This window comes from Heteronotia binoei, chromosome 6 (genome assembly GCF_032191835.1).
Source record: "Heteronotia binoei isolate CCM8104 ecotype False Entrance Well chromosome 6, APGP_CSIRO_Hbin_v1, whole genome shotgun sequence".
NCBI classification, from domain to species: Eukaryota; Metazoa; Chordata; class Lepidosauria; order Squamata; family Gekkonidae; genus Heteronotia; species Heteronotia binoei.
The window spans coordinates 20,569,038-20,591,605 of NC_083228.1; the positions used below are offsets into that span (position 1 = coordinate 20,569,038).

Here is a 22,568-nt window from a genome sequence, read left to right on the forward strand (position 1 = left end):
AATGAGCTTAATCAGCCACTAGGTGTCACTGTGCTGCCATTCAAGAACAGCCACCGGCCCCTTTCCCATCTTCCTTTAGACAAGTCTTTGCTCATCTGGGTTTTGGCATTTGGTATTTCTCTAGGCAGAACTCTTTAAAAAGTAAATAAATAAAAAGGTGAAATTCTTGAGGATTCTAAACAAGCAGTTGAAATTTGCTGTGCCATTTCACTCAAAAAGCTCAACCTACTACAGATTTAGAGAGATCAAGAATACCCCAGGGGTGGAATTCTAGCAGGAGCTGCTTTGCATATTAGGCCACACACCCCCTGATGTAGCCAATCCTCTAAGAGCTTACAGAAAAGAGCCTTGTAAGCTCTTGGAGGATTGGCTACATCAGGGGTGTGTGGCCTAATATGCAAAGCAGCTCCTGCTAGAATTCCATCCCTGAGAATACCTATCTGCAGTCAAGCTCCTCCCACCCCCCCCCCCATGGGAATCCTCAGTGTGGCTTATAAGCATTGACTGTTGATGTGACCCCTCCCCCCCTTCCTGGACATTCCTGAGCTGGTAGGGCAGGAAAAAAAATGTCCATGATGATGATGATTTGGATCCTGCAGCTGCATTCCGCTAGCAAAGGCAGATGGAATGGAGCTTCCCCAGTGTGTGAGCCCCCTTGCATCATGGGATGGATCTCTATGTTGGACAAAAGTGCCTCTGGAAAATTTAAGCCAATTCCCCCCCCCCACACACACACACGTGTTGCTAGAAGATAAGGCTTCCCTACCAGGCTCAGAGCCAACCTGGAGCAGTACACATGGCTTCTTCCATTGCTTTTGCTTCAAGGAGTCATTCTGTACTTTATCCAGCAGCCAACCCTCATATCCCCTCATGGCAGGCCATGGGAAAGAAGATGACCATAGGATTTATACCCTGCCCTTCTCTCTGAATCAGTCTCAGAGTGGCTCACAATCTCCTTTATCTTCTGCCCCCACAACAGACACCCTGTGAGGTGGGTGGGGCTGAGAGAGCTCTCCCACAAGCTGCCCTTTCAAGGACAACCTCTGTGAGAGCTATGGCTGACCCAAAGCCGTTCCAGCAGCTGCGAGTGGAGCAGTGGGGAATCAAACCCGGTTCTCCCAGACAAAAGTCTCCACATTTAACCACGACACCAAACTGGCTCGTCCCAGCTCTTGATTGCCCTTACTCTGTGGTGTGTGAGCTTCCAGCCCTGTGTGCATTGTTCCTATATGCCCTTTTCAGGGGGTGTTCTTTATCAATGAGCCTGAAACCTTCCTTTATTGAAACAGCCCTCTTGGAAAGCGCAGGCTCGTCCTGTCACCTGTCCGTCACCCAGGAGAAGTTGCCTTCTACAGTGAAAATGCCCTTGACTGGATAGTGCAGGATAGCTTGATGTCATCAGGAGGCTAGAGCCTTGCCCAGTTCCGCAAGGCTTGTAAGACATTCTTCCGGCTAGCCTTTGACTGAATTCCTGATATAGTAATAAAAGGGTGCCTAAGAGTGCTGAATGCCATCGGACATTAACAATATTAGCACCAAACCGTGTTTTAACTGTTATATTACTGAATGTTTGTATTATTTTAAATGTACAATTCATGTTTTATTACCATTTTATTGCTGTGAGCCGCCCTGAGCCTGCTTCAGCAGGGAGGGCGAGATATCAATCTAATAAATCAAATCAATCAAATCTCAGAAGCTGGGCAGGGTCGGCCCTGGTAAATATTTGGATAGGAAATTGCCACGGAAGTCCCGGGTGTCAGTATAGAGGCAGGCAATGGCAAACCACATTTCCTGTCTGGAAACCATGCTGAAAATACAGGCTTCATTGATGCAGCTTAACAAACCTAAAATTTGGTATCTCCCTCATTCCTCCCTTTCCTCCCATTTGTTTTGGGTCTCTCCTTGGTTGTTCCTTTCTACCAAGATGAGCGGCGGTTTTGAGAGCCAGTTTGGTGTAGTGGTTAAGTGTGCAGACTCTTATCTGGAAGAACCGGGTTTGATTCCCCACTCCTCCACTTGCACCTGCTGGAATGGCCTTGGGTCAGCCAAAGATCTCGCAGAGGTTGTCCTTGAAAGGGCAGCTGCTGTGAGAGCTCTCTCAGCCCCACCCACCTCACAGGGTGTCTGTTGTGGGGGGAGAAGATATAGGAGATTGTAAACTGCTCTAAGTCTCTGATTCAGAGAGAAGCGTGGGTAATAAATCTGCAGCTTTCTTCTTCTTTTTGTTGTTATTGTTTGGGGATGAAATGCTGTTATCCCGAATTTTTTCTTTTGGGGGGGGGGGGGCAGTGCTTTTTGAATAATCAATCAATGTCTTGCTCTCCAATGCTTTTGCAAAAATAAAACCTCCCTGTCCTCTTCTAGAGAGCAGCACGGAAATGCACTGCAGCCTTCCGTCAAAGATAACAGCGGCAGCCACGGCTCTCCGATCAGCGGGAAGCTGGAAGGCATCTTCTTTAGCTGCAACACCGAATTCAATACCGGGAAGCCCCCGCAAGATTCACCGTACGGAAGGTACAGGTTTGAGATTGCTGCGGAAAAACTGTTCAACCCAAACACTAACTTGTACTTTGGGGACTTCTACTGCATGTACACGGCCTACCACTATGTCATCCTCGTCATCGCCCCTGCCGGATCACCGGGGGACGAATTCTGTAAGCAGCGCCTTCCTCAGCTGAACTTGCAGGACAACAAATTTCTGACCTGCACCGAAGACGACGGGGTCATGGTTTACCACCATGCGCAGGATGTAATCTTGGAAGTGATTTACACCGACCCCGTGGATCTCTCCCTCGGCATCGTTGCAGAAATTACCGGTCATCAGCTAATGAGCTTGTCAACCGCAAACGCCAAGAAAGATCCCAGCTGCAAGACCTGCAACATCAGTGTTGGACGTTAATCTCAAGCCCTTTCCCCCCCCCCCCCTTTTCCTTAGGAACCTTCTCCATCGCCTAATTCCCATCCTCAGCCATTCTCATCCGACGCATGCATAATGCCGTTCTCTCCAAAAGCAAACATCCAGCGATCAAATTCTTCAACAGCATTCTTAGGGCAGAACTACATGTTGTGGCCAACACAGGGCAGTCCCTCCCACAGGGCATCTATGTCAGGTTTGCCCCATGTCCTCTGTAACTTCTCCAAGGTGTGATGCCTTCATGTTATACATTTCCCTGAGCCCATTCCAAACCTTTTGACTAAGTGTGCCAGAAAAATGCACACGACGACATCACAATCCCAACGAGTATTGCCGGGAGAGGAAGGGATAACCAAACGCGGGGATGCCGTTTTCAGCAGCAGCCTTGTCAACTTAGCATGCAGCTGTGCCCTTAGTAATTCCACCCACCATTCGCCCCCTTCCGGTTCACCAGTGCTTTTCAACTGTTAGAAATCTCGGATCTTTCTCTAGAGCAACCATTTATATACTTAGATGCTGCAATTGGTGTTTTAAATTTCTTCCCTTTTTTTTCTTTCTCTCTCTCTCTCTCCATATTGCCAAATGTAACAAATCTATATAAAACAGCTTTAGCAAATAAAACTACAGGCTTCTAAATGGTGTTTAAATATGTATTCATTTTAATCTACTGAACAACTTAACTGGGGAATCTCCGAACAGCATGAAAGGTTGTAAACTGCAGCATGACTTTAACTCTTCGCAGCCTAGAAATATGTCAGCACCTCCAACGTGTTGTTTGACAGTGTTATTTATGTTATTTATATTATATTAGCTAACAGGAAACGAGAACAACAAAACTGTGTTTCAACTTAATAAATAGAAAAATATTTTATTTGTACTGTTGTATAAAATATTATACAATCATATAGAATATATAGATTACATTTTAATAGCAACTGTATACATATGTCATGAAACCATTTTTTCCCCTTTATCAAAGTTGTAGTTTGTAAACTTCAGGTTCTTGTGTATCTGTTCCTGTTGCTCTGACATGACTTTTAATTAAAACAGATTTATGAAGGAGACTGGTTCTGATTCATAAAAAGTTAGAAACGCTCAAGCCAATTACACCGAAACACCAAAGGTCATAGAAACAGAAGAAGTCCACGTAGGATAGCAGGGGTGACGTGATTCCCCTCCCAAAACTCTTCTGAACATTTTTCTTTTACAAAAATCATGCTTCAACATTACATACGGCAGAAATACAAACTGGGTTGGCAGACCATAGACTGTAAAACAAACATTTTCTTATTACTCTGTCCAAAGCACTGAGGCACTATCCTTCTTCTCGGGGGGACAGCTCGCCGCACGGGGATCTCTACAAGCTTCTAGAGAAGGCTTCACCACCACTGGCCCTCCATGTGATGTCACCATCGTGACAATCATCCCCCGTTTCCCGAGGCCTGCTCGTCTCCTGCTCCCAACACCCAGCATACCTGTGGGTCGCAGCCATATTGTGCTGAGCTAGGAGGTGAAGGACCATCCCGGTGTTTTTCAAGTCATTTGTACACACTGATGAAACGAGAACACGGATGAGAGAGCATTCTTCCTGGAGCCCTTCCTTGATTTTTTAATATAGATACTTTTTGCCATTAAACTTGTATTTGCCAGTGAGCCGTGCCGTGCCCCGATCAGAAATCATCTATTGCAAGAATAATCTCTCGGCATTATAAAGTGTATTCTTCTTAAACAGCAAGATGGGAGAAAATACCCACCTTACGCACATACTTACACACACACACAAAAAAAAAAAGAGGGGGAAAAGAACTCCAGCCTTCCTTCAGTTCGTAACGGTGACATTTAGATTAAATATTCTGCATACGTTAAATCTATCCAAAATATCATCATAATGCAATAAACTATTATCACTATTTTAATAATATAGCTATCTTGGCAATCATCACACGAGAAATATATTAAGGTCCTACAAAGTGCATGCTTTCAAACGAGCTTTGGTAGTCAGAAAAGCAAAACTTCATAGCATTGGGGCGAAGGAAAAAGTGCTACAGAAATCAAAGTTAGGCCTCTGCCGTTCCCCATTACTTCTGCTTTGATTTTTGGTTACTACTATCCACCAAGTCTGGGCAAATGCTACTAAAAACAGAATACTATTCCATTGTCTTGCAATATATTACTCATCCCTCTTCATCAAGTCTTTTTTTTCCCTATATAACAATTGACCTTCCCCCTCCCCTCCCAAAAAACATGCACCTTAAAATTATTTCAACTGTTTTGTTTCTGCTGTGATGTAACCTTAAGCTAGTTTCTTAGTCCACTGAATTCAGGGCTCAACTAGTGGAGAACCTTTTTCCTGGCTCCCGTATCATCCAGCAGAATTTGCACTCGTGCAAAAAAGTGGGTCTTTCCAACACAAAACCACCACCAGAACTACAACTGGGGACGCTGGTGGCGTACTCCAGTTGCTATGACAACTGACCAAATTGATAGCAGTCTCTCCTGTTCCTACTAGACCAGTTGATCCATCAGAAAAGTAGAATAGCGACACACTCCGTGTAGGAAACAGTATTCAGTATAATCCACAATGTGTATCCTCTATAGACTCTAAACAATACAGTGGTACAGAAAAAAAACATCATGTGCACACATGCCTACTGTCCAAAAACCATATATTATTAAAGTCCAATGAATCATAAAAGAACCGGTCCAATTTCATTTCGGGAGGACCCTTCTTCAAGGGACCGTCTTTTACATTTACGGGTTTAGCAATGTTGAAGTGCCATATTTCATTTCTTAGCCTTCCAAATTGATATTTTATCTAAAGTCTCCTGTTGGAACGCCACTGCCAGTCTTTATCCTGCAGCATTTGATAGCGTTCCAATGCTGGAGTGGTTCCTTTATGATTCGTTGGACTTTAATAATATATGGCTTTTGGACAGTAGGTGTGTTGTGCAAAAGATTTTTTTTTGTCTGTACCACTGTATTGTTTAGAGTCTATAAAGGATACACATTGTGGATTATACTAAATACTATTTTCTACACGGAGTGAGCGTGTCGTTATTCTACAGTTCCGTTTACCTCCACGGTCCCATTCTCCACTGATCCATCAGAAAGGGACAGCAGTGGGAGGGAAGAGGCAGGAAAGCTCGGTCCTGTTGATGGGAAACTGAGTCTGTATCACACCCATCGCTTACACATGGACTGTCAAAATTGAGCACTGTTCCACCACAACAGTTGACTCTTGCAAACTGTGGTTGGTGGTGGGCACTTAGTGCAACCTTTTTATTCCAAAAATAGTGCCTTGTCACACTTCCTGTCTTTAGAGAATCCTTGTCCATCAACATCTGCTGCAGATGCCCTCTTAATTGGCCATGAACCACGACCACCCCTTCTGTGGCTAAGCATTCTGGTGCTAACTAGGCATGCACCGACCATACATCCTAAAAGAACACCCCCAACCATACTCCTCCAGGGCAGAACACTGTAAAAAAGATTAACAGTGCCAGACAAACTATATTTCAGAGAAAGTTGCTCTGCCATTCTTCGGGGAACTTCTGCAGAACTCCAAAAATGGAACACATTTTTGGAAAATCACACTCTGTAGTGCCAGCGGGGGGCCCCTTGCTCCAGGGGTTGGGAAAGAAGATGACGCTGGATTTGTATCCCGCCCTCCACTCTGAATCTCAGAGCGGCTTACCATCTCCTTTACCTCGCTCCCCCCCGCCCCCACACAGACACTCTGTGGGGAAGGTGGGGCTGAGAGAGCTCTCACAGGACAACTCTGTGAGAGCTACAGCTGACCCAAGGCCATTCCAGCAGCTGCAAGTGGAGGAGCGGGGAATCAAACTCGGTTCTCCCAGATAAGAGTCCACACGCTTAACCACTACACTGCACTACACAAGATGGCTGCTGGTTGCCCTAAGAAGGAATCTAAGCTCGCTAGGCCAAATGAGTAACAGTCTCCCTTCCCCAACTCTCTTAATCAGAGGATATGAACTCTGAAAAGCCTCTGAGGGCCTCAAGTACATCTTGTCCCAGAGACAGACGGAAGACTCCCAGACAAGTACCGCCCCTCCTAGATCGAATTTAGCTGCTCAACCCTGCTTCACCCAAGAGTGAGGACTGAGCCACTCCTGGCCCACTGAGAAGGAAACTTCAGGGTAAGTGAAGATATATCTTCTGTTTGACTCTTGAAAGCTTACATCTTGAAACTCTGTTTGGTCTTTAAGGTGCTACTGAAAATCTAACTGTTCTCCTGAAGACTACACAACTACCCTCTAAAACATACTTCCAAGGGTGTCTCTCTATAGGACTGGTAGCCCTGGTTTTTCAGGGTTCCCAGCAACTGACGTGTTTTCCAATCTCCTATGAAATATGGATGTCATTATCCCCACCCTCTTTCCTTATACCTGCTGCTCCCCACTGAGTGAGTCACCCAAAGGGTGATTAACATGTTGAATTCACTGCCACAGGAAGTGGTGGCAGCTACAAGCATAGCCAGCTTCAAGAGGGGTTTGGATAAAAATATGGAGCAGAGGTCCATCAGTGGCTATTAGCCACAGCGTATTGTTGGAACTGTCTGGGGCAGTGATGCTCTGTATTCTTGGTGCTTTGGGGGGGGGCAAAGTGGAAGGGCTTCTAGCCCCACTTGTGAACCTCCTGATGGCACTTGGGGGTTTTTTGGCCACTGTGTGACACAGAGTGTTGGACTGGATGGGCCACTGGCCTGATCCAACATGGCTTCTCTTATGTTCTGAAGGGCTGGAAAGAACTATCATCTCAGTGGAAAGAAAACTTAAGATACTTGAGAAACTAGGTGACAGACACAGGAAGCAGCCCTAAGGGCTGGATGTTGTTCCCTACAGCTGTATGCAAACCACATTTTAGAAAATAAAGCAGGAACACTTTGGGTGTTACTTGTGAGCAACTGATACCGTCATACCAACGACTTAAGATCTTCGCTGGGATCAGTTTAAGATTGATTTTGCTCAAAAGACAACAAACTAGGGGAGCACTGAAAACTTCTGAATGTTGACGTTTGCTTCAACACAGCCGAAGACATTACAAAACCCTCAGCCTTGTCAAACATACATGACGAATCAGTGCTCTTCAGTGGCCCATCCTTCCTCAGCTGCTGCTGCTTCCCAGTGTCGTTTTCCACCTTCTAAGCCTCGTCCCCTCTTGTTTAGGGCAACCTGCTCGATGTTGTTGCTAGGCCTCAACTGACCTTATCACAACAGAAGCAGCATCTGAACTCCATCAATAAAATCATGTGAGTCATGATGACCAATAGGCTTCATCAGCAACAAGGCCAAAGGCAGCAAGGGTGAAGTGGACCACATGCGTGGGTCTGCAATAAAGCAGCCTAACACGGTGCTTTCTGACCCAAAAACAATGCACAACATGAGGAACACGGTTTTGGCCCAACTCTTCAGGCAGCCATTAAAAAAAAAAAAACTGAAGTAAAATACTCCTGGTTCTCCTGTGGAGTTTTGTGAGTGAAAATTCTACTTGGTGAACCACTGGCATTGAAATTGTGAGCTACTTCATAAATTAGTCTGCATAAAAATGGGGCCATTTTTCCTGAGCTAAGAGGAAGATATGTGAGCTGAAGGCTAAAAAACAGTGAGCTAGCTCACACTAACTCAGCTTAAAGGGAACACTGCAACTAGTCAGTTTGTGGCGGCCATTTTCTTTTGCCCAAGAGAACTCCCTATCTGTGGTTAAATACATCACTGAATTGGCCTGCCATGAATAGAACCTTCTGGTATTCAAGCCACACAAGAGGATCGAGGTACAGGAGATATGAACGGACCTATTCACTGGCCATGAAGGGGGGGGGGGCATCCAAGAGGATGGGGTGTCACCAATAGGACACCTTACCTCAACATTTACTTACAGAAACTCATATACAATCGCTACGTTAAAGTACCCTTCTCCTATCCGATCTAAACCAAACATTACTGAAGAGACGTGTCAATCTGGAAGACACAAGATTAAGCATACCTCAAAAATGAATTTAAAGATAAATTATCTCTGCATTTTTGTTCTATTATTTTAATTTATAGCATCAGTTCAAATGATTCGCTAATAACTAATTAGAAATGGATATCCAATATGGAGACAGGAAAAAAACTATACACACCGACTGTGAAAAAGCTCGTAAGGCACAGGTCTAAAGATCTGGGCGGAGAGATCAATGTCTGAGGCGTCGTCCCTCATTCTGCTAGGGGTTTTCAGGCAAAAGGCAACTCAGCCTGCTTGTCGGGGCAGTAGAGTCCTTCTCCCCCTTCTGCCCTTCCCTCAGAATCCATTTCAAAAGTGCTCTTACAAATCTGGATGGCCTTCTCCAAACCAAGTACAACTTTCAAACAGCCATCTGAGGCGGACAGTTAACACCAAAACAGGCCTGGAGGTGGTCCTGCAGCTGCGGGGGGTGGGGAAGGCAAGCAGGAAAATTCAACACTCCCGCCCCAGACTTCAAATCGGCAGTGACCAGAGGCAGCAGGTGGGTGCAGAGAACTCCATCAGGCAGGAGTGCTGGGCAGAAACTGGGCCTAGCTGGCAGTCAGGCTATAGGAAAACAAGCAACCTACAGCCAAGACGACCGCAGATTTATACCCTGCCCTTCTCTCTGAACCAGTCTCAGAGCGGCTTGCAATCTCCTTTATCTCCCTCCCCCACGAAAGACGCCCTGGGAGGTGGGTGGGGCTGAGAGAGCTCTCCCAAAACCTGCCCTTTCAAGGACAACGCCTGCGAGAGCTATGGCTGACCCAAGGCCATTCCAGCAGCTGCAAGTGGAGGAGTGGGGAATCAAACCCAGTTCTCCCAGATAAGAGTCCACGCACTTAACCACTACACAAAACCGGCTCCAAGCACCTAATGCTGAGGAGGAAACACGGTTTGTCCCATGGTGGAGGTGGAAGAAAGTACCATCTAGTCACAGACGACTTACAACAATCCTGTAGGGCAGGGGTGTCAAACTCATGAGGGCCAGATGTGACATAATTGAGACCTTGTTGGGCTGGGCCGGGCCATGTCAGGCCAGGCCATGTGTGTACCTATTTAAGATTAGGTAGCAGAGATATAAACTATATACAGGACACAGGCAAACAAAGATTTTTTTTTTAAAAAAACCTTAAAACATGCTTTAAACATCAGCACTAAGTCTTAAAGGTGCTTTCTATGTATTTCTCCCATGGGATCCAGAGAACTGGACAAAGGAAGCTCTCTCTGGCTTTCCTTCCTTCTCCAGGGGACAAGGGGGAGGAGCCTCAGCCAATAGAAGGAAGAGAGGCTTGGCTCAGTAGCCCTGCTGTGCAGTTGAGAGAGCCTGGCATAGCAAGCTCTGCCTCTCCCTCCTTCCTTCCAAAGGGAGGCACCTCAGCCAACGGATAAAACAGAGGCTTTGCTCTGTATTTCCTGTGCAATTGAGCAAGCCCGGCAAAGCAAGCTATGATGAAGAAGGAAGCAAGAGAGACGAAGAAGGAAAAAGATGACAGCCAGTTGCTCGGGGGCCTGATAAGAGCCTTCCAGGGGCCTGATTAGGCCCCTGGGCCACATGTTTGACACCCCTGCTAGAGTTTCAAAGGCAAAAGACCTTCAGAGGTGGCCTGCCATTGCCTGCCTATCCACAGACCCCAGGCTCCCTTGGTGGTCTCCCATCCAAGTATTAACCAGGGCTGACCCTGCTTTGCTTTCCAGATCTAATAAGCTGGGCTATCCTGGGCCATCTTTCCTCTGCAGCCTCCTCCCCCTGGTATAAAGAGCCTCTGCGGCCTGCAGGGAACTCAGTGGAATCAGGTGGGTGACTGGGCGCTTCCTTCCCCTGAACTTGTCACAGCAGCAGAGCCAATGGAAGGTGGGTGAAGAGAGGGAAGAAAGGGCACAGGACTGGAAAAGGAGGCACCTGGAGCAGAGGTCCATCAGTTGCCATTAGCCATAGCATGTTGTTGGAACTCTCTGCCTGGGGCAAGTGATGCTCTGTATTCTTGGTGCTTGGGAGGCAACAGTAGGCTCCAATGATGGACCTCCTGATGGCACCTGGGTTTTTTGGCCATTGTGTGACACAGAGTGTTGGACTGGATGGGCCATTGACTTGATCTCTTATGAAAGGAGAAGCTCCGAAACTGACTTGATCTTTTCAACTACTAGTTGGAACTTGCCTCCCTGACCAGTTTATAGGATCATGTGCCGGGAACACAGCTGGCCCTCTACATGGTCACTAAGCCCCTGCGCTGAACCACTGGAAATCTCCCAGTAGACCTTTTCCCCAAGGATTGCCCCGATGCCTCCAAAAGCATATCTTCATAACCCATAAGGGCTATGGTTTTTTTAAAAAAGGGCTTTTAAAAGGGCTATGGTGTTGGGTTCTTTAAACTTAAAACATGCTTTAAACATCAGCACTCAGTCTTAAAGGTGCTTTCTATGTATTTCTCCCATGGGATCCAGGGAACTGGACAAAGGAAGCTCTGGCTCTTTCCTTCATTCCCCAGGGGACAAGGGGGAGGAGCCTCAGCCAACAGAAGGAAGAGAGGCTTGGCTTTATGTATTTTTGCTATTCATAAAAGAAAAACTGAGATACTCTGGAAGCTGAAGTCTGCGCCCAGCACCAGTTATTTTTGCTTTTTCTACGCTAGTCTGGAATCACAGCCTTGGACACTACCCTGATTTCCTCCACCGCTCCTCTCACAACCCTCAAGTTGCGTTAGCGTCTAAACAGAGAATCACTGTTCAACCTCTGCAGTCCTGACTCCAGCTCACAACATCTCAAGGTCCCTCAAACACGAACACCTCCTCCCCTGCTTTTCCCATGGACACAGAAAGAGAGAGAAAAAGCAGATGCCTCGACTTTGGTACTTGAGATTCTAACATTCCTCGATACATCCTTACGGTCGCTGCCATTCCTGATTGCCATAAATACAGTCCCAAGAGGGCTGGAGGCACTTTCTACACTGTCCAGCCTTGGTACTTTCCACTTACACCGGGCATGGCTCCTATCAGAACCCTCCTTCACCCTCCAAGAGAATTCCTTATTCCAGGGGTAGCCAACGGTAGCTCTCCAGATGTTTTTTGTCTACAACTCCCATCAGCCTCAGCCATCAGCTATGCTGGCTGGGGCTGATGGGAGTTGTAGGCAAAAAGCATCTGGAGAGCTACCGATGGCCACCTCTGCCTTATTCCACAAGAGGTAGTTTTGTCCCTTCTGTCAGGGTTCTTGATGCCCCAGGAGAAGGTGGAGCAGGCGTCTTGGGGAGAAAAATGCTCCACCTGATTGGTAAATGTAGTGTCTGTTTCCAGGGCTTTTTTTTCTATCAGGAACTTCTTTGCATATTAGGCCATACCCACCTGATGTAGCCAGTTCTGGAGCTTACAGTAGGCCCTGCACAAAGAGCCCTCTAAGCTCTTGGAGGATTGGCTACATCGTGGGGAGTGGCCTGATATGCAAAGGAGCTCCTGCTACAAAAAAAGAGCCCTGCCTGTTTCTATTCATTATCATCGCAGGCCTCCAGTGCAAAACGCAGAAGAGCCACATCCTACAGATCAACAAGGTTTTAAGAACGACCCCCCTCACCTCCAGCCTCCTGTGCATTCTTGGGTGGGAGAAAGGTGTGGTTTCCTTAGGGGAAAGTGAGCTGCCTTGAGACCCCAGCCCTCACTTACAAGTCAACTTGCTTTTTTGCGAGGCGTGAAGGCATTAGTGAAGCCAACATTTAGGCCTGGAGGCCTCCAGGGTGTACTGCACTGCTGGTCAGTTGTGATCCTGGAAGTCCGGCTTAGGCGTGTACATTGTCCCAAGACTAAAAATCCAGCTTAAGTCCACTTTACAAGAGTGGCTCCTCTCTCCGCAGGCAAGATGGAAAGCAAGGTCCTTTACCCACGAGCTATTATTCCAGCTTTAACTCTGAATCCAGCGTGCTTTCTGGGGCTTTTTTTTGTAGCAGGCACTTTTTTGCATATTAGGCCACCCCCACCCCCAATTTAGCTAATACTCCAAGAGCTTACAGCAGGCCCTGTAAGCTCTTGGAGGATTGGCTACATCAGGGGGTGTGGCCTAATATGCAAAGGAGTCCGTGCTACAAAAAAAGTTTGGTGTTTTCCAATACCCGAAAGCTTTCCGTAGATCTCAACAGCAAACCAAAGAAGTCCTGTAAACAGAACTAAACCAGTGGCTGATTCAGTGATGCCATTTGAACAGACTTGATGGCTGGAACAGGAAATCTGTGCCCCTCTCCCCAGTCCATTTACTCTTGACAGGTAAATTAATTAGCTTGACAATGTCCAGCTAGACCTGCACAAAAGAATGGGCTGACACTGACGGGGGGGTGGGGGTGGAATCTGGTTCTCCCCGCTTAACAGTCTGCACTATCCTTTCTATATTTTTAAGTATCATTGTGGAAACAGTGAGCAGAACCTTGCTGACTCAAAACCAGTGGTCTCGTTGATCCAGCCACCTGTTTCAAACAGCACTTGACCAGTTACGCCTGGAGGGCCAGCAAAGGGCACAGAGGCCGAGGGCCTTCCCCTGGCACTAGGACTTAGAGGTTTGCCACCTCTGAACGTGGAAGTTCCCCACACCACAAACAGAAGGAGGGGGTAGAATTACAAGGCGGTAAAATAGGCTGTACCACTTTAGACCACGGCTGGGGGGAGTTGGAGTTTTAATGTTTCCTCATGTTTAAAAAAAAAAACAACCCTGTGAAAATTAGCACATAGGAGAGGAATGGTTCTAACCTAGGCCTTACCACGGAGTGCCTATTTTCCAAGGGAGTAATGTAAAGAGAACTGGGCACAATGTAATACCTCACCTACAGTCTGAAGTGGTGCAGTCTGTTCTATCACCTCAGCGTTCTGCTGCCTCACGGCCCCATTTGCCACATGTCTAGACCAGGCTGCCCTCTGCCCTGCGGAAAAGAGCTTTGAGTCCATAGGGTGGTTCCCTAAACTCGCTTCCTGAATTTGCATAAGGCTGCCCGCTTTTGGCTGAGCGTGAGCAAACGATGGGTGATGACACACAGGGCAGAAGCCGGCTCCCTACCCCTACCCCACACACACACTTCCTCCCACCCGCTCCAACCCTCCCTCCTCAGCCAGGGGACGGCAACATCAATAAAGTGCATCAGAAGTTCAGGCCCTTGTGCCGAAAGAACCGCCCCCCACGTCATTCTCGCTCTGCTTCCCCCTCCCCCCAAACCGGGGAGTTTTTCACTCTTGCCAACCGCCAGCGGCTTCAGATGGTTTTGGAGACGTCGTGCTTGCTGATGAGCACCTCCAGCAGCCGGAGCTTGGCTTTGATGTGCTTGTACTCAGAATACTCCTCCGACATGGGGATGCGATCTTCCCTTTGTGGGCTCCTAGGGGAGGGGCGGAAAATAAAATCAAGCCGTGTCTCTGAAACGGTAGAAGGGGGCTGGGCTTCACAAAATACTTCCTTGCCTACAACAAATTTCTCTTCTTTGGTTGACGGGTTTCTTCAGTTATAGGCTCCCACAGGCAGCAAAAGGAGCAAAATGATAACACAGCCCAGTTCAAGGATAGTCAAAGTGTCAAGTGAAAAATCCCTCTAAGCTGCAGAGTCTTATGAGCAAAAATTCTGCTTTGGGAGCTCCTGGCATTGAAGTGGCGAGCGACTGCATCAATCAGTTGGCTCCGGGGCTAATTTTCCTGAGCTAAGACAAAAAAGTGTGAGCTGGAGGCTAAAAAACCGTGAGCTAGCTCACACTAACTCAGCCTAGAGGGAACACTGGTGAAAATGTGGGACTGATTACATCAGACAGACAGCTGCGGAGAATGCTCTAGCTTGGGATTTCCTGCACTGGGTGGGGGAGTAGTTTTGGACTAGAGGGCCTGTTTATTGAGAAAACTTGTATGCCATCTCTCCAGGCACCTGAGCTGATCCCAGCTAAAGCAGGTAGGCAAAACCATGGGCAAGCATCTTTGTAGGCCAACACAACAGACTAAGACTGCTTGTTGCTTGGTGGCAAAAAGTGCCATCAAGCCACATAGTGCCCCCTCATGGGGATTCTGAGCAGGCCTCATTTTGGGCAGGAGCTCACAGGAGCAGAGTTCTGGGACCTCTAAATTTTACTGTCCTCTTTCTTTCCTACACCCCCTCCCCCACCAAATACTTGCTTCTGGGCTCCATTGTTCAAACCCCCTGTGAGAATTTTGCTAAACTCTTAAGATTTGACAAACTTTCTAATATTTCCCCACGTACACACACAAAAAGGGGAAACAACCAAAGCAGACAGATGGAAATCTTTCTCATGCCACTGTGGCCACATAGGAGAAAGTAATTTAAAAAGTATGATGGGAGTAAGCTTTTATTATGACAATTCTAATCCAAGATGCATTTTAAGGTAGCTGAGCTGATATAAATTAGTACACCTTCTGGTTATGACAAGACTGTGTAGCAGATGCAAATGAGTTATGCAAATGAGTCGTGCTAATGAGCTCTGGCACCTCTTTTTCTACGAAATGACCCCCGTTTTTGAGACAAGAGATGCTCAGAGGTGGTTTTGCCATTGCCTGTCTCTCTGTAACTTCCCCTGACCTTCTTCGGTGGTCCCCCATCCAAATACTAACGAGGCCAACCCTGCCTTGCTTCCAAGGTCAAAAGACGAATTAAATTCGCCTGCCTTGCACTACCTATTATCATCCCAAGACAGCAAGTATGCGTAGTATAGTCAAGAGATCCTAAGATTGTCTGGCAGTCAGAAGTTCTAGCTCTTTTAGCCTTATGCACCACTAGGTGGCGAGCTAGACTTGCTTTTAAGGCAAGAGACGTTTCAGAGGTGATCTCTGTGTCATGACCCTCGTATTCCTTGGAGGCCGCCAGGGCCTTTATTTGAGCAGGAACACAGTTCCGGCTGGCTTGGCATCAGGTGGTGTGGCTTAATATGCAAATTAGTTCCTGCTGGGCCCTTTCCCTACAAAAAAAGCCCTGGAAGTCAGGGCACTACCCTCAATAACAAAGGGCAACTAGTGTTGAAGAATAGAGGCCATTATCTGTCTAGCTTTATCCCTCTTTTACTTTGAAAATTTATATGCACACCTCCCCACAGACCCACTCAAGGCAGTTCACAAAGTAAAAAACGATACAATAAAGTCATTAAAAGCAACGATAGATAATAAAGCAAGCGACAAAGACAAGCCAGGGGAATCGCGGCATTCAGCCAACTGAAGTGATACCTCTGAAACCGCCCTCAAATCAAAAGGCCACAAAACAGCGTAAAAAGATGGAGCTCCTTTACTTAAGAGCCCGTGTAAAACATAGCTAGGTGAGCCTCCATGGGAAGAGCATTCCACAAATGTGGTGCCACCACTGACAAAGCTCCGTTTCTGGTCACCATCCATCTCCCCCCCACCTCTACAAGTGAGCGGACAGAGAACAAAGCTCAGAAAGCAGATCTTCGCTTTCTTCCCTCATTCCATCCCTTCTCCCCTCATTCCATCCCTTCTCCCTTTTATAATAATAATAATAATAATAATAATAAAATTTTATTTATATCCCGCCCTTCCCGCCTAGGCAGGCTCAGGGCGGCTAACAACATTTCATAAACATACAATATAGTGAATATAAAAACTTTAAAATTAACATTATTTAAAAACCAGTCAGTATATAATTAAAATTTATAACTTAGTCTGACAGTGGCGATGGTATTTTTGACGCTAATTCCTGTCAGTTTACATAATTTACATAATGACACAGGTCCTTAGACACAACCGTATTGGCGGATCCCTTTATTAACAACCTTATTCAGCAGTCCGTATAAGCTAGCTTGAAGAGGGTGGTCTTGGAGGCCCTGCGGAACTGATCAAGGTTCCGCAGGGCCCGCACCTCCTCAGGGAGCTGATTCCATAGGGCAGGGGCCGCGATTGTTTTATTTCTGTTTCTTCAAATGACAGCTGTAGAGCAGAGGGCACCCCAAGACAGTGAGCAGCAGAACCCAGCGTGGGCACCAGGGATGACCTCAGTTGCCAGCACTGTGTTCTGCTATCCATTTAGTAGCTGTGCACCTGGCATGGGGCTTCTGCCATGGCCCCAGAGCCTCCGTCACCATCTCTGATACCCCCTGGTAAGGATACCACCTTGGAGCCCTGAGGCCTACCACATGGGTTGCTGGCTGGTCTATGCTATTGTGCAGTGTATACTATTGAATGCTGTTGTGTGGTCTTTTCACTCAACCACAGAAGCGGTCCCGTTTGCTTACTTAAACGCATATAACCAACCTTTCCTTGTGGTTCAAGGTGGCTTACAATAATAGTTGAAAACACATCCAGCTAAAACCCCAAATAAAATAACAAACCCCAAATCCCTCCCTCCCTCTGCCTCCCTGCCATCCAAATCCCCTCAAAAGTCTTGGCAAACAAGATCTCCAGGGACGGGGCCCCCCTCTCCTCTTTAGGGGGCCCATTTCACATAGTGGATGCCACAATGGAAAAGGCCCAGATCAGGGGTGGTCAAACCGCTGCCCCGGAGCCACACTGTGGCTCTATCACCCATATTGTGTGGCTCTCAAAGCCCCCAAAACCCCTGTTGGCTGGCTTGGAGAATGGTAAAGTTAAAGTTGCTTTCTTTCCACTTCCCCCTCACTCTCCCTACCTATTTGCCCTCCTTCCTTCCTTCCTGAGGCTATTCAAACCTCTGGTGTTCATGTCTTGCGGCTCTCAGACATCAGATGTTTATTCTATGTGGCTCTTACGTTAAGCAAGTTTGGCCGCCTCTGGTCAATGCCAGACTGGCCCTCTAAAGTGGTGGGAAAGCCAATAGATGGCTGCCTGATGACCATAGTTGACAGACAGGAGTGACAGGCTTAGAACGTATGAGAACAGGGATCTCTAGAGCGGGGTGGGGAACCTCTGACCACTTGGTGTGGTCCTCGGGGATTGCTGGACAGATACATAGATTACCATGTGGCAGCCTCCCTGGGGCCTGGCTGCCCAGTGAGGATCGTGGGGCCCAGCTGTACCATGCAGCAGCCTCCCCAAGGCCAGGCAGCGATCACAGGGCACAGATGTACTGTGCAGCAGCCTCCCTGGAGCCTGGCCGGCCGGCCAAAATTGCTACAGGGCCTGGAAAAGTTACTGTCACAGTTCAGTTTGCACTTGATTATCCCAGATGGTGTGGCCTAATATGCTAATTAGTGTGTGACCTCATATGCTAATATTAGTGGTCTAATATGCTACTCAGTTCCTGCTGGTTTTTTCCTACAAAAAAGCCCTGGACCTATGCATTTGCCTAGGGCGGTGGACCGTGTGTGTGTGTGTGTGCGTGTGCGTGCCAGATTAGGCTCTCCCCACATGACTTCAAATAAAAAAAAACAATTATTTGCATTATTTTTGCTGGCCTGAATCATTCTCCTCGGTGGAGCACTATTTTTTAAGTTGATAATTTTTTATGGCCCGCGAATGATGTTATAAATATCCATATGGCCCTTGGCAGAAAAAAGGTTCCCCACCGCTGCTCTAGAGCGTGTGCTTCTTGGGACCCCCAAAAGCTGGAGCCAAGCCTACTTCAGTGAATAAACATCCTGCATTGAATAATTCATTACCTAGGATTTGGGCAGCATATATGTCTGTGGGGTAACCAGAGGAACACATTCCCCAAGCAAATGGCTTACCTTCCTGTCTGTTTAAAGAACTGCTCCTCAAACTCTCTCAGCACTTTCCGTAGTCTTTTCTTGTCCGCTCGGGTTTCTCGGAGATGTTCCAGCAGCACGGGCCTGTCAGGGGAGAATTGAGATTGGAAGACCATGTGGGTTTGGAAACACAATGAAAATGATGAGGCAGATTCAGAGTCATGAGATCATCTTTGACAAGTGTTATCTCACGCAGTATGAAGTTTAAGTACAGAGCCGGACTGGGTGTTCGTCACTGGTTTTGTTCTTAAAAACATGGATGAGGAAGTTTTCCCATCCTAAGTGATACCCATCACATTGAGAATACATAACGCAATTTTCATTAATATAGACACAGTACCATCTTTTTCTGGTATGATAGCTGGAAGTCCATCCAAGAACTGTTGTGTATGCAGAAGAAGAAGATGATATTGGATTTATACTCCGTCCTCCACTCCAAAGAGTCTCAGAGCGGCTCACAATCTCCTTTACCTTCCTCCCCCACAACAGACACCCTGTGAGGTGGGTGGGGCTGGAGAGGGCTCTCCCAGTAGCTGCCCTTTCAAGGACAACTTCTGCCAGAGCTATGGCTGACCCAAGGCCATGCTAGCAGATGCAAGTGGAGGAGTGGGAAATCAAATCCGGTTCTCCTGGATAAGAGTCCGCACACTTAACCACTACACCAAAGTGGCTCTATTCAGTACAGTCAATGGATACAAGAGGTTCATTACAGTGACAAAGTTAAACTGGTAATGCTGCCTTAGTTGGCTCCAGTGTTTGGTGTAATGGTTAAGTGTGCAGACTCTTATCTGGGAGAACCGGGTTTTATTCCCCACTCCTCCACTTGCACCTGCTGGAATGGCCTTGGCTCAGCCATAGCTCTTGCAGGAATTGTCCTTAAAGGGCAGCTGCTTGTGAGAGCTCTCTCAGTACCACCCACCTCACAGGGTGTCTGTTGTGGAGGGGTGGGGGGGAGGTAAAGGAAATTGTGAGCCGCTCTGAGATTCAGAGTACAGGGCGGGATATAAATCCAATATCTTCTTCTAAGCTGAGTTAATGTGAGCTAGCTCACAGGTTTTTAGCCTCTGGCTCACACATTTTAGCCTCAGCTTAGGAAAAAAATGCCCAAAGAGCAAGCTAATTTATGCAGTAGCTCCCAGTTTTAATGCCAGTAGCTCACAAACTAGGACTTTTGCTCACAAGACTTCACAGCTTAGAGGGAGCACTGGAATGATTTCAAACAAAATAATAGTCAGAAATAGCATTATGTGCCATTCAGCTGCGCTTCCTGTTCCCCAACTTCTCTATTCCATTCCAAATCAATTTTGGGCATCTCTTCTGGAATAGTTTGTTAAATTCACCAAACTTAGAAATAAGTACACAGACTGAGTCAGATGCACACCCCCAACATACTCTGGCTCACAGTTTGCTCTCAGCGCCATTCTCCTGCATGCTGAGTGATAGCTGTGGTCTTTTGCCATTGGACCCCTTTTCCAGAAAGGGGATGGCTCAGCCAGTCATTCATGACAGCTAGATTGCCCTTCTGTCATGTGTTCAATCAGCAGTTAACCTTTGAGGAATATCTGAAAACTGTAACTGGTCCAGAATGCAGCTTGCCAGAATGTTAACTGGGATTTCCTACTTTGACTATGAAAACTCACGATTTGCTCAACAACTTCAGTGGCTTTTCGCTAGCTTTCTAGGCCGGATGCAAAGAGTTCTTTGGGATGTTTCAAGTCATCAACAATCTGATCTCTCCAAGATAGTTTTCTCCCACCCAAGCAGCCCCACACACTGAGCTCTTCCTCTGAGGCCCTGTCTCATGTGCCTTCATCACCAAAAGTGCAGCGGGTAGCTACACAAAACAGCTGTTATAACAGTGGTATAAGGACTGCAGAACTCCCTGCCTGGATGTCCACCTCCCTCTTTCCTGGCTGGTTCTCAGGTGCCAGGGCAAAGGTAGTTCTTTTGCAGAGATCTCCTGGGATACAATGACTGCCCTCTGTGGTTAAAAAGTACTTTTCTCCCTTTCTCACAATATGAGAACTTGTGGACATTCAATGAAATTGCTGAGCAGTTGAGTTAGAACGGATAAAAGGAAGTACTTCTTCACCCAAAGGGTGATTAACACACGGAATTCAGTGCCATAGGAGGTGGCGGCGGCTACAAGCATAGACAGCTTCAAGAGGGGATTGGATACGCATATGGAATCATAGAGTTGGAAGGGACCTCTAGGGTTATCTAGTCCAAACCCCTATACAATGAAGGAAACTCACAAACACCTCCCCCTAAATTCACAGGATCTTAGCATAAGAACATAAGAGAAGCCATGTTGGATCAGGCCAATGACCCATCCAGTCCAAAACTCTGTGTCACACAGTGGCCAAAAAAGAATATATATATATATATATATATATACACACACACACACACACACTGTGGCTAATAGCCACTGATGGACCTCTGCTCCATATTTTTATCCAATCCCCTCTTGAAGCTGGCTATGCTCGCAGCCGCCACCACCTCCTGTGGCAGTGAATTCCACATGTTAATCACCCAAGCTAAAGAGCCCCAAGCGTTTCAACCTTTCTTCATAGGGAAAGTGTTCCAACCTTTTAATCATTCTAGTTGCCCTTTTCTGCACTTTCTCCAATGCTATAATATCCTTTTTGAGGTGAGGTGACCAGAATTGCACACAGTACTCCAAATGAGACTGCACCATCGATTTATACAGGGGCATTATGATACTGGCTGATTTGTTTTCAATTCCCTTCCTAATAATTCCCAGCATGGCGTTGGCCTTTTTTATTGCAGACGCACACTGTCTTGACATTTTCAGTGAGTTATCTACCACTTTTGCCTGCAAGGGCTCTGATTGGCCACTGGAGATTTCAATTGGCTATGCAGATTTTTGAAAATATTGTTTTGGCAGCAGCGGCCACCACAACACAAAGACCTTCACTGTGGCAGCCATTTTGTGGCTGGCTCCACCTCCTAAGGTAGCCATTTGTGGTAGCTATTTTGTGGCTGTATCCACCATGCTGTCTCAGTATTCTAAAGGTGCCTATGGGCTCTAAAAGATCGGAGACCCCTGTAATACAAAATATACCAAAGACTGGACACTCACATTGTAGCTTCATGCAGGTTGGACATCGACAAGGCAGGCTGTTTGATTCCCCTTTTTTCATCCAGGGGTGAGACAAAGGCAGGCTCATTCTCCTCATCCGAGTGGCACAGATGATCCTCAGTGGGCAGGTTGAGGGACGACGTGGCTGAGGACAACTCATAGCTGCTCTGGGAATGGTCTTCGTCCGAGTCTTCCTCCTCCTGCTTGTAACAAGGAATGCAAGGTTATCAAATCCATTACCTGCCACAATCTCCTTCGGAAATTAATGGGGAAGATAATGTAAAAAATAATTAGATTGGCACCATAAGTCATCTCTTAAGAGCTCCCCAAGGTAGAGTTACATGAGCCAACAGACTGATAGATTAATTGGGACTGATTCACACTCTGCCTTCGGGGCACAACCTCCATGTTCTTCATCAAGGATCCAGTGGTTCTTTTCAAAGATGATACCAGTTTTGCTTTAGAATCAGCTCCCAACATGATCATAAAAATTGGCATTCGCTGGAATGTGTATTTAAAGCCCAGACTCTGTCGGCCATTAACAGCAATCACACGTGACACAAAAATCCCAGAAAGTTTCACATGCACTTGTAGCTTCCTATATGAAAATGCCCCATCCTGTTAAACTGGCAAAGGCACCATTTACTTCAGGGGGACTCTATGGAGGCAGTCAATGAATCTCCATCTCCTTTGTTCAAGGAAAATGGTGACAATCACTCTCTTCCTTCTCCACCCCCCAATCCAACCCAGGGTGTTTTTTTTTATTACAGCATTTATTTATTTCTATCCTTCCCTCCCATAAGACTCAGGGCGGGTTACAACAGTTTAAAACAGTTAAAACAAATTTAAAATACACATAAGACCATTTCAGTACATGGCATAAACAACATGTTCCCAGTTTAAGACTCTA

General features: G+C 46.7%; 2 protein-coding genes across 7 annotated transcripts in view; one reads left to right on the forward strand and one right to left on the reverse strand.

The window, feature by feature from the left end:
* Positions 1–3,976, forward strand: part of PHYHIPL (phytanoyl-CoA 2-hydroxylase interacting protein like) — an 83,450-nt gene extending 79,474 nt beyond the window's left edge. The window contains exon 5 of the mRNA XM_060241084.1: positions 2,365–3,976. Coding sequence (XP_060097067.1) covers positions 2,365–2,899 — 535 coding nt within the window. The 3' untranslated portion in view covers positions 2,900–3,976. The remainder of the gene's footprint in view (positions 1–2,364) is intronic.
* Positions 3,977–14,025: 10,049 nt separating this feature from the next.
* FAM13C (family with sequence similarity 13 member C) overlaps positions 14,026–22,568 on the reverse strand; it is a 122,927-nt gene continuing 114,384 nt past the window's right edge. For 3 of the 6 annotated variants that reach the window (XM_060241090.1, XM_060241088.1, XM_060241086.1), the window contains 3 exons: positions 21,659–21,858; positions 18,535–18,636; positions 14,026–14,265 (listed from right to left, as the gene is read on the reverse strand). In XM_060241090.1, the coding sequence (XP_060097073.1) occupies positions 14,142–14,265; positions 18,535–18,636; positions 21,659–21,858 (426 nt within the window). In that variant the 3' untranslated portion in view covers positions 14,026–14,141. Of the gene's footprint in view, positions 14,266–18,534; positions 18,637–21,658; positions 21,862–22,568 lie in introns of all 6 variants that reach the window. The other 3 variants (XM_060241089.1, XM_060241087.1, XM_060241085.1) reach the window with 1 other exon arrangement.